General features: G+C 40.6%; 1 protein-coding gene across 4 annotated transcripts in view; it reads left to right on the forward strand.

Moving 5' to 3' along the window:
* Nucleotides 1–4,384: 4,384 nt before the first annotated feature.
* The window catches only part of gria4b (glutamate receptor, ionotropic, AMPA 4b), a 102,452-nt gene continuing 91,288 nt past the window's right edge, over nt 4,385–15,548 (forward strand). For all 4 annotated transcript variants that reach the window (XM_070917185.1, XM_070917186.1, XM_070917184.1 and 1 more), the window contains exons 1-2: nt 4,385–4,475; nt 9,600–9,758. In XM_070917185.1, coding sequence (XP_070773286.1) covers nt 4,385–4,475; nt 9,600–9,758 — 250 coding nt within the window. The remainder of the gene's footprint in view (nt 4,476–9,599; nt 9,759–15,548) is intronic.

Consider the following 15,548-nt stretch of genomic DNA (forward strand, 5'->3'; position numbering starts at 1 on the left):
TGTGCACACATTTGATGTCCACTGGAGATGAACTGACTGGAACTTTCCACTATATTTTATTGGACAACCTCAAACTGCGAGACAAACAACCTTGTGCTTTTTGCTCATCATCCTTAAGTGCCACCAAAGTAAATATTTTCCAGCAGATGTACATATGATGCAAATTCCAAGAGGAGCAATTAGGAAGCGAGTGATCTGCCTAACAGTCCATGGAGGACTATTGCTTTTTGCAGATTTTGTGCACAGTGAGAGGCCACTTTCTGCTTCATGGCGAGGAAGAAAAGTTAAAGAAAAGCTGTCTATGTGGAATATATGCTGGAGAATTACATTAATAATGACTTCATGATAAAGTATTGACAGACTGATGATGAGCGTATTCACTGGAATCAAATCAGTTTCTCGAAACGTCAGCAGCATTTTCGCAAAGGGTGTAAATAAAATGAATCTTTATTGATCTCAGTGGGGAAATCAGAACTCAGCAGACACAAATATAATAGGATGGAGAAAAAAACCTGAGCATGGAGGTTCATTCTTGACCTTGGGAACAGTATGTGCGACAAAATAATCTCAAAGCTTGCAGTCGAATAGTCTTTTTTTGCTTAGGAAGGTTCCTACCTAAGTGATATGACCCGTTGTTTATGATAGTAAATGAAGAGTCTTTGGGTTTTGGACTGTTGGTCGGACAAAAGAAGCAATTTGAAGGCGTCGCTTCGGGCTCTGGAAAATTGTGATGAGCATTTTATTTTATAGACTAAACAATTAATAGTGACAATAATTGGCAGATTAATCGATAATGACAATATTCGTTTGTTGCAGCCCTACACAGGACGTCATTCATTTGACTATTCAACCCGAGCCCAAGGTCCACTTTCAACCGCCAATCAGTGAATAGAACTGGCTCATGTGATGTCGGTGGGTCGTACTTGTTACAGAAATATAATTTCGGGATCATTGTCCAGAAGTGCAACCTGCTTTAGAGCTTCAACCCACAGAGAGGGGAGCAGCTGAAATGTTCACACCCTTTGTGAGTCTGAGCTGAATTACCTTTTTAAAATCTCATAAATATCAATATGATTTTCTGTGGCAATTTTTCTTTTAATTGGATTCAGTATCGGGTGCTTGAGCTCCCATTAATATTATTAGAGATAGCAGCTTGTCTTGTAGAGTCACAGACTGAATGTTAAACAGCTTTTTCTCAAGGAAGAAGAACGTGTGCTAATCCTCTTTTGAACAGTAGTTGTGTTTTTCAGATCTGCAGCGTGCTCGAACGCTGAAGGTTTAGTGAATGTACCCAGCCGTCCTCACATTGACAAAAGCAAAATCAGCTTCCTGCGCTGCTTCCAACAGTGACTCATTTTCAAGCAGGTCTACCCGAGGCAACTACAAACCTCAAAATCAGCAAAACTACTACTATGTCCTGCGGTTCCTACTTTAGCTGCATCACCCCCCCAAGGAGACTAGCCTTCACTTCCTTAATGTCTCATGACACTGGTTTTCATGCCTCCTCAGAGGATACAGACAAAACTTCCAAAATTACTTTATTTTAACTTTAAGCGTTTGGTCAAAGTTTTATTTCACCAAACCATTGGATTAAAGAAGTAAAAGGACTTACTGGTCTAGAGTTGAGGTTTCTTGGACTCAGCATCTAGTGGCCATTTGAGGAACTGCAGCTAAAAACACCTTCAATGTTAAGCCTGGTTGACGCTTGCTGATGACACTTTGATTACTTGTCTAGGTTTTACATAGAACCCTTTGACACTTTAGAGAACCGTTATTGCTGAAACATTATGCTGCAGGGAGTATTTCTTAAACCTTTTTATGCTGATACAAATTTTTATGTATCTTTATGAGGAATAACTCCTTGAGATGTACCATCTCGTTTTCAATGGCAATAATACAACATGAGCATGATTAGACAAAACGTTTAACAAAAATAACAACAAGCTAAGTAAACGATACCAAATGTGACAAAACACAAACAAACAATAAATATCAAATTATAAGACATACAATATCTGGGCATCATACTCTAAGCAGAGCATGAAAACGGATCATTCATTCATTCAAAGATTATAGTAAAGACTTAGTGATAGCATTAAGTAATAAAGGTATAAAATATAATTATAGAGATGTTATTATGGACATGTACAATGATTAAAGATGATTTGGATCAAATATGTACTGGTGGATTCTTCCAATCAGAGGGAGTTTTAAACATCAAGGCTTTCTTAGCTCTTGACTAAGAGACTGCAGGAACAGGGAAAAAAAGTTGTATACAGTGAGATTTAGTTTTACTGAGTAGTGATTTATTAGCTGCGAGCCAGTGTTGTAGAGTATTAAAATCTGGATTAAATCTGTAATAAATTAGTTTTAGATGTGTATATTACTGTGTCATCCGCATAAAGCTGAACACAACATTCAGAACAAATCGAAGTGAAGTCATTGATAAAAGTGGAAAAAAATAAGTGGATCAAGTGTTGAGCCTTGAGGCACGCCTCAGTGTTGTACTAATGTATCCGATTTGCTTCCTTGTATGACAGCACATTGTTTTCTGTTATGAAGATAGGAAATGAACCAAAGTAAAGCACTACGTGACAGACCAATGGAGTAGTTTATCTAAAAGAAGGTAGTGTTAAACAGATCAAAAGCAGAGAAAATATCATTTGTAAGTATTAACAAAGCAGTAGTTGCAACTATTTGATCAAAAGCCAGATTGAAAAGGTGATAAGATATTGTATTTATTGAGATAAAAGATCATACATTTGTTTATCCATTAGTTTTGTAAGAGAACAAATGATTGAAATTGGTCTATAATTACTGAGTTCAAGAACATCGCCCCCCCTTTGTGCAAGGGAGAGCTGGAGGGTACATGAGAAATTTAGTTTCAATGCCATCTAACTCGCTTTTAAATCTTTGATGGCACCCTGGACCTCGACAGATTTTATTCTCCTGAAAGAGAAGAAGCTGTTGTTAGAGCAGACCGAGGAGAAATGCTGATTAAATGCTTGAGCAAAGAAAATTGGATCATACAATATAACATTGTTAACTCTTATCTGATTAGGTAAAGTTTTATCAGATACATTAGTCATACTTTTAATTGGAATCCAGAATTATTTAGGATTTTAATGAGCGAGAGATTCTTTATATTTATTGGATTTGGCATTTCTGGTTGCTTGTATTTCTCAACTGGCTGTACTTTTCCCACTCAGCAGGATCCTTGGACTTTCGAAATGTGGCCCACACTTTATCTCTCTGCCTGAATATCAGGCGCTATCCAGGGAAGATGCCTTCCCTTGACTTTGGTAGTTTTCAATGGAGCATCTATATCTATAACTTTAGTGAATTCACAATATAAAAAGTCCCAAGCATCATGAACATTTGGTATTAGTTGATACCCGTCCTAATTAACTGAAATTAAGTCACAAATAAATCGACCTATTCTCATTTTCTTATATTGCATGATTCTAATTAATTTGGGTAGTTCAGTTTTCCACATACAGTACACAACTGCATGATGCTGTGGTCTAAGTACATATTCAGAGAACTGATTTATCACACTGACCAGTAAAGCTATAAATCAGGGCTGTTCCGTTGATTCATTTATTGGGGTTCTTTGTACTTGGAACCTAATGACACGAGGCACCCTGCAGTTGTAGTGAAAAATTATAAATTAGACTTAATAACCCAGTGTGAAGCCATTTTAATCCTGCTAAAGAAACGCGCAAAATAGAGGTTCACAGACAACAAACCCTATAGATTGCAGCTTGTTCATTATAATCCTATTAATTGGGGCAATTAAAGCTTTTCACATCGCACCTTTAAAAGGCTGCAGGCAGGGTGACTTGAAGAGGGCGGATGTTGGAGTTACGAACATTCATCTTATGATGCAAAAAGAGCCATCTGTCATACATTTGTCCTTCGCTGTGTATTTTCAGCGGCTCTGGAAGTTTTGGTGTTAAACGAACTGCGGGGACTTTTCCGCCGCTCGGTGCTGAGCGGACAGCCTGACGCCCCTCCTGCCTGCCCCGGTCGGCTAAAAGGCGCATGTGTGTTATTTCTGTGATGTGAGTTGAGCCGCATCCAGACGCACTGGCCGCCGCTGGCTGATGCACACCCCCCCTCCCCCCCACCTCCCTCATCTTGGTGGTGTTGTGCGCAAAATCTCCAGCGCCGGACGGACGGACGCAGTTTGACGGTACAAACGAGCGGCTTTGCGGGGGGATATCCGAGAAAAAGCCATCCAAAGCGGACATGGATATTTAACGGGCATTTGCTCTTTTTTTTTTATCTCTTTGTTTTTTTTTGACCCTGTGATGTTGCTTTTGCCCCGGGGGTGTTAATTAAACCTGCTCGATGTCTCTCATCAGTTTATAACCGAAACAAAATGAGGATTTCTTCTCGCGACTGGTTTCTGTTGATATTCTCTGGCTTTTGGGGACTGGCGATGGGTGCTTTCCCGAGCAGCGTTCAGATCGGTGAGTGTGAGCCTTAATGTTAATTCTAACCAGAGAAATGAATCATGTGGATGAATCTGTGGACGTCCTGTCTGCTGCCGTTTAACACCTCAGCACTACTCAAAGTGGAAATTGTTTGATTTCTTCCGCAGTCTTTTGTTTTTCTTCTCTAAAATCTCACATGCAGACAGCGTTCTTTGCTCTGTTGATGCTGTGCATGTTTAACACACACACCTAATGCGCTTTGTATCTGCAGGCTGGAGTGTGTATCCCAGTGCACTCCGCCACTGCAGCAGATCAGAGCAGCAAAGTGTGTGTGTATTCCCTATGCAGGCTGCCTGTGCATTGACTGCTGTTAACACTCTCGCAGACCCCGGTCCTGGCGCTGCATTAAACCTCTGCCACGGTCCCATAGGCCTTACAGCTCCACTGTGCTCTCTCTTTTTCTCCCAGTTGCACACTCTGTCTTTATCTTTTTATTCATTTAAAAAAAAAACAAAAAAAACATCTGCATGTTTGCATTGAAGAACTTCACAGTGTTTATGGTGGGAGGAAATAAAGATGATGGATTCGTGGTTTGCATTTCACTGGCAGGCAGATTGACTTGGTTGATTTAAAGGCAGGGAATGAAAAGAAGGGCAAACTGTGACCTCCAGCTGTTGATCATCACAACCCTCCCAAAAAATCAATCATCAGAAAAGCAGTCATTCATGCTTCCCCCCCCCCCTGTAAAAATCCTCACAAATGAATTTTATTTAGCCTGAAGGTGTTAAAACCTTATTTCTGGAATTAAACATTCGCTCAAACTGACTTTTTGTTGGTTTTCCCTCCACTGCGTCCCTGCTCCTAGCAGAGTTGAGGCACATCAGAACCAGTCAGGCTGATGAAAAATGACAAGCTGTTCAAATGATTCTCCTTGTCCTTTTATATCAACGTGATACTCGAATCCCACGGCCCCTCCAGGGGGGGTCAGAGGTCAGGGTCTGTTACAGAACAGCACCCCTGGAAGTGAGGACACTTGAGCTGGGTGGGGGTTTAAACCTGCATCCATGGAGCTGCTGTGTCGTCGTGCTAAACGTTCAAGCAATATGTGCCGCTGATTTAAGCAAAACTGCTGGTGTGGGTGAATTTACATATAGTTTATCTGCTGTCTCAGACTCAGTTTCCTGATATTGTTTTAATTATAACCACGTCTCTTTATCGTTTGGCTAACAGCATCGCAGCCAATGGTAGCAAACGCTGCTGATGTAATACCTTTGTCCGTCTCAGCCCTGTAATTGACCTCTGGGAGTGTAAAAATCCACAATGTGCCAGTGTTTCCTCCCCCATCGGGCTTCATTTAACAGTTTATACAGTTTTGAGCAGCCACCACACAGCTCCATCAGCTCTCAGAGAGGGCAAACGTCTCTCCAATCAACACTCGTTAGTTTCAAATAATTGTCACTGAAAGATCAACACTTATTAGTGTGAAATTTGCTGTGTACACTTGCATGCAACACAGAATATACAGTCATGGCAAACATGCTCTGTAACTGCCACAGATTCATTCAGACATCGGTGATATATGTGAAGACGGATCCTGAGAAATATTGATCCCTCTTTTCATTCATTTGCTGTGTTTGGTGGGGCTGCAGCCTGTCCCAGAATGCATTACACGGAGGGCAGAGGGGGGGCATTCTTGACAGGAAGTCAATCCATCACATCCAAAAAATAAAAGCAGAAATACTCAATGACAATGACAATGACCTTCTTTATGTTCACAAAGCACACTGATTCAAGTCCATCATCAAAGTGAACCAGGATTTTGAAAATTGATATTCCAAGCAACACTAAAAGGTCTTTCAGAGGTCTGTAAGGATTCTCTGGTTTTCTTTTAAGGATCCTGGAGCTCTTGTCACTTCTTAAGAAGATCCTAATATCATCTAAGTAGCCTGGCTGTGTGTGTGTGGATGTAAACTCTCTTAAGGCTTAAGGAGTCTTCACTGAGGTGAAACTGGTGTTGCCAGATTCTTAGACTTACTGAGACCAGTTACATCACCACACATCGAGACCCCATTTACATGTGATCTGTATCTGGATGTTGCATTGCAATCAGAGTTGGCCAGACCACATCTGGAGGTGGTCTGGCTCACTTTGGATCTCAGCCAAGTGTAAATGCAATGTGACCACAACCTTAAGGAAACATTTGCCTAACATATTGAAACGTTCACCTAACTCCACCTCTTCTTGTTATCTCAAGCTGCTTGTCAAAAAGCTACGGACGACCCCTACCTTCACAAAATAAATGCAGTTCATGCAGCCGCATCACTTCCAAAGACTCTTGAGGGACCACTACGACGTGCACGACCAGGGTCACGTGACCAACGGGGCTAGCTGAGCTAAAAGTATGCAAGCAAGCTTCTCCACTGGCTCTGATTACCTTTCTACAGTTAGTAACATTAGCCTAGTTAGCATGGCTTTTCGAAAAGTAGCCTGTAGATACCATCAGCTGTTTCCATCTAACCCTCGAGGGGATCCTGCACTGCTTCCCTCAACCTACGACACACCGTGTTTGTTGACAAGTCGGCCACCTCTGCCGGCCTAATTTGCATTTGGAGATGAGATCACAATGCAAGCAGAAGTGAGATAATGAGAACATTTATAACGCCAGTAGTAAATTCAAAGGCCTGTGATCAGATGTCACCATCCAGATAACATAAACCAGGTGGAAACGGGGTCAAAAACTTGTAGACACGAGTCAAAGCTTCTCCTTGGAGTCTTGTTTTTGGTGAACCATATGGCATTTATGAAACTTCAAAGTCTGAGGCCCCTGCAGTGTGTACTTTTGTACTGAATCTCATTTTGTGTAACATCTAGCAGAAGGGAAAGTCAAAGCTAAATAAGTGGGATTTAGGTCAAAGCTTGATTTTTATCCTCAGTAAATTAGCAGCATAGATAAGTTTTCAAATTTGAAATGTGTAAAGGGCATTCCTGCTGATCGGTTCACAACATTTTTTTTTTGTAAATCAGGAATTAACACCTCCTGTGAGCATTTGGTACCAAGTGTGAGTCAATGGGACATGAAACCATCACAGTGGAAATGATATGAAAATCATAACCGCTCCTGTGCTTTTTGTAACCATTACTAGAGTTATGCAAAAGGATGGAGGGGATTTACATGAGCGGGCATCGTAAAGGAGTAAAATATTCTAAAGTTTACCTTTAAAGAGCTCAGCCATAAAAAGGACACACTGGCATTTTGCTTTAAATGACATTTATACGGCCTCATCCCAAGAAATACAGCCTCAAGTTAGATTTTCAAATGTGAAACAAACTGCTTCTAACCTAAAACACCACTGACATTTGCACAGTCATCAAGATCTTCCCATATGAAGACGACTGCAATGTAAAAAAGATAAAAGAAAGCAAGAGCAAAGTCTTATCTCTGATACCAAACTGATTATTGACACTGGAGCTACTCTTGCGTGAAAAACTGAATGAAAGCTGTGCAGATCAAGGAGGCTATTTGATGAATATCACATCACTTTATGTTTGCATTAATATGAAACAGAGGTGATTTACATGCTAATCAGTCTGTGTCCTACATTGTCCCAAAGCCTAGTGGTGCTTAAAGAGTCATGAGTTGCTAAACTGTAGACTTAACCTGATTTACCAGATCAATATTGGCCTTTTATTACATCTCATATATTGCCCAATCAGTTGTGTCAGTGAAACCCTAATAAACGTTTGGTAAAAGCTTAAAAGAACCTTGGTTTCCTGTAACCATGATCTTGATCCTTCTCAACCTTTACCAGGTAGTTCTTTTTTTAACCATAAGGATTAAGGTTTCTTAACCTTTCCCTCTAACCAGGTAGTTTCTAGCCACACCAGCAGTCCAGGAATGGGAAAGTCAGTAGGTTCAGACTGAAATATCTTAACAACTACTGGGTGGGTTGCCATGAAATGTGGCAGAGATATTCATGGTCCCCAAAGGATGAAACCCAACTGACTTTGATCCCCTGACTTTTCCTCGAGGCGCCACCAGCAGGTTAAAGTTTTCACTTATCCTGTGAAATATCTTGACATCTATGGGGTGGATTGGCACAACATTTGGTACAGACATTCATCATGTTCCTCTAATATCCCAACAATGTGATGTATTTCCATGACGTTTGGTACAGATTTGACTCTTCATTTAGCGCCATCTTCAGGTCCAAATTTCAGTTAATCCAATACTTTTATTTATGACCAAACACTTGCAAAATGAATGACATTCCCATCAGCCTCAGCTGTACATGCTAAGCTAAGATGTTGAACATGGTAAACATTATACCTACTGAACATCAGCATATTAGCATTGTTAGAGTCTTTAGTCTTGTTTTAACCCAAACCACAATCTCTCCCTAACTTTAATAAAGTAGTTTTAGTGCCTAAATCTAAACATACTGAAGCATTAGCAGTGCCAGATCAAGACATAGTCATGTAAATAATTATTGCAGACTCATTTGGAGACTCATTTGTCACCTTGGGAACATCTGTAATAAAACATTTGGCTTTTGAGTCGACCGTCACCATCTTTAGCGAATGGAACTTGCTGTCAGGTGTCATCATGTGACTTAAGTGCAGAACTTCGGTCACGTGATGAGAAGTGGTTGTATATGGAGGAGATTTCATCAGAAAACACTCACTTAGATCATTTTCGGAAGACAAACTGCTTGTTTTATTTGATGGTTAGTCTGTGATTCTCCCCCACAGATGTAAACAAAACACGTTTTAAATAAGTTTCATTCTCTCCACTGAAGTCTTCTAGTGTACCGTGAGGATGAGTCAATACTAACTCAACAACAACAATTTTACCCACATGGACAATGAATATGGAGACTCAAGTGTGTGACCCTGATGTCAGTTTATTAAAACAGAAGAATGAGAACCTGTCCTTCTTGAATAAATTAATGTTTCACTTTGGCTCTTAAAATCTAATTTGTATTCACACTAGTCTGCAGATAGTGGTGAGATTGTTTTAGTAGTTTTCTGCCTTCATTGTACTTGTTTAATGTCTCTGAACTCACCAGCAATAATTGATCTGTCTGTTGTAAGAGTGGCTTCTTCTCTGGTGCTCTTTTTTCTTTTTTTTCATCAGCCCTGTGTTTCTCCCCCTCTGTCCAGGCGGTCTGTTCATCAGAAACACTGATCAGGAGTACACCGCCTTTCGTTTGGCAATCTTCCTGCACAACACCAGCCCGAACGCCTCGGAAGCCCCGTTCAACCTGGTGCCTCACGTGGACAACATCGAGACGGCCAACAGCTTCGCCGTCACCAACGCCTGTAAGTCAGTGGCATGGCTTTATGTTGTGCTCGGGCACTTTGGGGTTTATGATCACAGTAAAACTGGAAAATGAGGCTTCCTGTGCGGCAAAGTGATTTAAGCAAATAACCATGTGAGGTAACCCGACGAGGCTCTGGTACATGGACAATATTGGCTTTTTATTTAAGGATAATTCAGTTTTATTACAACCAGGGTCTTCATTTCACCATAATTCCTATCAGTAAGAATAACACTGTACTCCACAAGTTAAAGGAACAGTTCATCATTATTTAGTAGTAAAGAGCTGCAAACAAACAAGATACAAAATGTTAATCAGTGAGTTTTAGAGAGAGTTTTTAAGTGTATTTCTAAACTTTGGACAGAGCCAGGCTAGTTGTTTCCCCCTGATTCCAGCCTTTGTGCTAAGCTAGGCTAATCACGTCCAGACTTCAGCTCCGTACTTAATGCACAGACATCAGATTGGGATGGATCATTTCATCTAATTTTCAAAGAGAAAGGGAAAGAAAGCACTTATTCCAAAATGTTTCTTTAATTGCTGTGATCTGGATTCGGACAGCACCTCTGAAAGGAAGTCTGTTAGGTCAAGAAACACAAGCAGTCAGACGATCCCAGCTTAGTCAACAAACTAGTCACAGTTTACAGACTGACTTCCTGGTTCAACTTTGACCTGCTGTATTTACCAGAGTTGTTGTTCCTGTGCCTCCAGGTAAACTGGTTTTTAGATAACCAGCCAAACCTTTGGCTTGTTTACAACCTGTCTGATCCTCAGACTGCCTGTGCTTGTGCCGTTATTTTTGGTGAATACAGTGTCATCATAATGGATAGAAATTATATCCAAAACTGGAGTTATCCTTCAAAAGTTGGATACTCCAGCTCTATTATGATGAATAAGCATATCATCGTTATTATTAGTAAGACTAGGATCAGTGTTAGTTGTGGCAGAAGAGTAACCATAGAAACAAGATCAAAGTTTAAAGTTTAAATATATTATTGTGTAATATAATGTGTGACATCCCAAATGACACATATTTAGGTTGTCCGTTTCCATCCTGCCACTAAAACAGCTCAGTGTGTGTGTGTGTGTGTGTGTGTGTGTGTGTGTGTGTGTGTTTGTGTGTGTGTGTGTGTGTGTGTGTGTGTGTGTGTGTGTGATGTGGCAGTACAGCTGTGTATGTGAGTATCTGCTGGTTCACATCTGATCTGAGCAAAGCCTCACACGCTGAAGGGGACAGAAGCTGGAGACACACACACACACACACACACACACACACACACACACACACAAACAACAATCACACACACACACACAAACAACAATCACACACACTGCCGTGGTTAGATCTCTTAACAGTAGTAGGCAGTGATTTTTTAGTGATGATCCCCGGGGAAACGTCCTCTTTCTTTCCTGCTTTCTGTTTGTTTGTTTGTGTGTGTGTGTGTGTGTGTGGGGGGGTGGGGGTTCCCACAAAGACCATAAAACACGGCAGCCTGATGTCTTCTACTATCTATGGTGTGATCTGGTGTTAGAAAAATCAATGGCTAAATTAAGCAGAGAATGAAGTGCTGTTATGTTTGTTTGGTAATCGAGGTGGTGTTGTTTGTGTGTGTGTGTGTGTGTGTGATGACCAGAGACAGATTTCAGAAATGTTCTCCTTCGGGGATCAGACTAGGAGAGTAAGTATTAATAAGAGATATTTACTCCTACTTAATTTAATGTAACCAAGCCTCATATTCCCCCTTGAATTTATCTTTCAACCTTCAAATTGCACCAGGGGCTTCCACACCCACATTTTTATTGCACTAAAGTATGCCGAATTAGCAAGTAGTAGTTCCCATTTGCAGTGTACTCATGGATGTAAAGACAACTATCACTGGATTACTTGGATACTGAAGAAAACCTAAAAATGTGATGATTTTCAGGCAAGTTCTGTTATAATGATATAAGCATTGCTATTAGGAGCATCTTTTTTCTGCGATTTCTAAGCTGATTTATGGATATTTGAATGGACACCGGAGACAATGATATCCTTGGAAAGTGTCAGTCTCGCTGAATATAAATAATAAAAATATGTGTATCATGTATGTGCGTTCAGATTTGACTGAGTTATGACAAATTGTGATGCACCTGTCCATTTCACCTTCGTATCTTCGCCTCATGTCTCCCCCGCCGCATCTAGTTTTCTTTTGCAACATTATATTTGCCTTTCTCTGGTGGGATCATTGAAAACCTTGAAACCGTGCTTTACATGCTTTTATAACTGATACCAACATATCTGTAAGGTTTTTCCTATTAATGACCTCTAAGATGAAATTACAGAAGATGACACTGTATTGGTCTCTGTGGGGAATTGAGTTGTGCCAGCAGCAGATAGAATAATGCAGGAAAAATTAGAAAAGTAGGTTGTGGGCACAAGAATAGAATATAAGATGAACAATTAAAACAAGGGGTGGTATACAGTACACTGTATATACATAAATATACAGCTGACAGTGTATTTAAAGTGGACTGTGGGGAAGAGCATGAATATTCATGTGGCCTAAGTTTAAAAATACTGAAATATACTGTATGTTTGATTATTTAAAGGAAACGTCTACATAACCATAATGAACTACTTCTTTGTGCTTGAGTACTCTTATGAGCTGCTTAAAAAAAAAGTAGCCTCTCTGTTATGATGAGAGATCAGGGCTGCAGTATCTGAAACATCTCTATTTCAATAATGCTCTTTGCAGTTGCTCGTATTTCACTTGCAAGGTTACACCATCCTCGAAACAGGCATTTTGTGTTCCTGCCGGTCAATACAGACACTGAAATGAGGCAGCGGGACAGCAAACGGCTGTTAGAGGAGCTTTCAAAGGCCGATGCAACGCGAGGAGAGCAGCAGTTGTCCGGCACTGGAGACATGGGTGGGTGTAAAACTGTATATTTCCAGGAGCAGAAGAAACTATGGGATTTGTCACCTCTACTCTAATGGCTGCACAGTCACAGGAAGTGAGTCTGCAGTGCATTGATTGGCCAAGCCAAATCAGAGCAGAATTACATGAGCCAATCAATGTCTCTGATAGCTCAGGGCCAGCAGGGGGATCTGAGATCGAACCACATCGCTTGTTTTCACCCCCCCCCATTTCACATTTCCCAGGGTCTTTATTCCCCTTTCCTTCTCGGCCCTTGTTTCGCTCCATTGTCGACGACCCTGAGATAATGGTTATGAATAGGCAGCGTTACGATGTGACGTTTAAGGGCATAGCGTACATTTGGGAAGGGGAGATGAGAGAAGGAGCTAATTTGTGAAGCGAGATTAGGCCATTCAGCGGCTCGGCTCGCTGCTGTCAGGAAGGCTGATGGGGATAATTGGTGGGAGGACTGGGACAAATGTTTTTGCATGTTCCCATTGTCATTGATAATCATTCTGTAGACCCAGGCACTCTGATAAATTCTGTTTCATTTCTTTGATTAACTCTGTAGTCTCCATATTATTCACAGTGGGGCTACTGGTGTTACTGGCATCGTACTGTGATGCAACATTTTATTTCTATCTATTTATATCGTATAACTTTGGTTGTTACTGCTGTCAGTAGCTCACACAGCAAATATAATGTATCAGTAAGTTAATTGTGACACCTTGGTGTAATTACCATTAACAAATGAGACAATGGTCAAGATATTTGTGAGTCTCTGTGTCTCAGCGGTGGTGTTCAGTGTCTCCCACAGGCTGAATTTATTTAATTTATTAACTCTGTGGGGACAAACTGAGCCTCAGTAAAATAAATTAACTTTTGAGAATAGTTTGTCTTTTATAAAGGAATTACTCCAACATGTGTAAATGCATTAATTCATTTAATTATAAGACAATAAGTAGGTCCTGAAATATTATATTTTACTCTCAGTGTGTTAGAGCACCATCTTTTCCACAGTTATTCAAAAAAAGTTTAGTTGTGCTAAACAAGCTAAACTTAGAGCCACAATGTGACAAATCCATGAAAAGACCAAAACCAACAATGAACTGATCCTGTGAGACTGAGACTTTATCTTAGTGTGCCATTGAGCTCCATTAATGATCAAAACCACTGTAGCATTGGGTAACATGTTCCTTTATTTCCATGAACACACACACACCCGTAGTAGTCAGTCCTGGTGCAGTAATTTCTCATTACAGTACCAAATGTTCATTAATCCGCAGCTGAAAATAGTCCCCAACAAATGCATTATTTACTCCTGTTGAAGTAAAGTTTACTAAAAACCACAGCTGCTCGTTTTCAAAGATTTACTTCTTAAGTAGGAACTAATTAATTTGGCCACAGAGACAGAATAAAGTCTGACTAATACATTGTTGTTGGGTTTGGTCTTTTTAAGGGATTTGTAGAGAATAAGAAATGTATAGAACAACACCAGCCATATCCTTTAAAATGGTGGTTCCCAACCTGGGGATCGGGACCCCCACAAAGGGTCGCAACGCAGATCTGAGGGGTCAGCAGAGAAACATTTATCTGCTACACGAAATCATATTTATTTTTTTCCGACTTTCCTTTAATCTTTGCTTTGTGAATTACGAGATAATTTTACTTATAATTATATAATTATTCAGTAAAACAAAGAAAAAAAGCCACTCTTTGTTTCAACTGGTGACAACCAGTACACAACCTGTGAAGAGGCGTCTCAAGCTGGTTGCAACTTCTTAAAGAAGAGATGACACACTCTGATGAATCCAACCTTTCAGTTCTACCTGTGTCTTAATTTTGTAGTTCTGGTTGGAAGGGAAATATAACTTGTCTCTGTCCATCCATGTGGTTAAATTAAATTCAATTTATTTTTCTGCACCCAATGTCTCAGACACAATTGTCAGATTTTGTGCTGAAGTGAAAAGCTGCAACGTACTACTGCGTTTTAGCATTTTGAAAGAGCACATGGGGTCAAAACAGTGACACAGTTGTTACTGACTGGCCTGGAGGAACATCACTTGTGGGGAGTGAAATGTTTAATGTTGCCTTCTGTCACCTACGAGTTCAGCGTGATGCATCGCTTACATTTCACACAAAAGGGGGCATGCATGCGCACTGGATGCATACCTCAGCCTGTCTGTGCTTTTGTGAGCTGGTATTAAGACAGAGGATCCCTGTCTCTCACGTGTGTGGAAAGGCCAGAAATAAAATGCCAAAACAACAGACTGCCTGGTTTATTATGAAACACTGAGCCAGCATGACGATCATTTCATGGATCTCTGCCTTGCTGTCCAGGTGCCACTGCTGGTAATGTGCTGAAGTTTAGTGCAGGCAGAGTCAGAGTGGCTGTTAGAGTCTGTGAGTCCTTGAACTTGAATGGCTTCCCTCTCTCCGTTGGATGCGAGGACATCTCCTCTGGGAATTCAGACTGAAAGTCAATGAGAACATCCAGGTGTTTCTGACAACGGCTTGCGTACAAGCAGCGAGTTGTCGACAGCACCAGTGATATGTCTCTGAAAACATCTGCGGAAAATTGCACTGTGAGCACGATACCAGTGTAATACTTAAGAATGTGGGATATCCCGTCTATTTTCGGTACAATGCGGCTGATACACTTGAGAAAAATACCTCCTCACTGAGGAGATTTCACCTCAACAATAGTTTGCAGGATGATTCTCTGAGCTCTGAGATCCTCCACATTGAAGTGGGATGAAAATGAAGATTTTGCGTGAAGGGAATAATTTGAAAGGAGACGTCTTTTCTTGGTGACGTGTTGAGACTGCAGTGAAACTCTACCCACCAAACTAAGCGATAAGCTAACCTCACTGCTCAGAATACCTTTAAATCTCATA

This window comes from Enoplosus armatus, chromosome 13, assembly GCF_043641665.1.
Source record: "Enoplosus armatus isolate fEnoArm2 chromosome 13, fEnoArm2.hap1, whole genome shotgun sequence".
NCBI lineage: Eukaryota > Metazoa > Chordata > Actinopteri > Centrarchiformes > Enoplosidae > Enoplosus > Enoplosus armatus.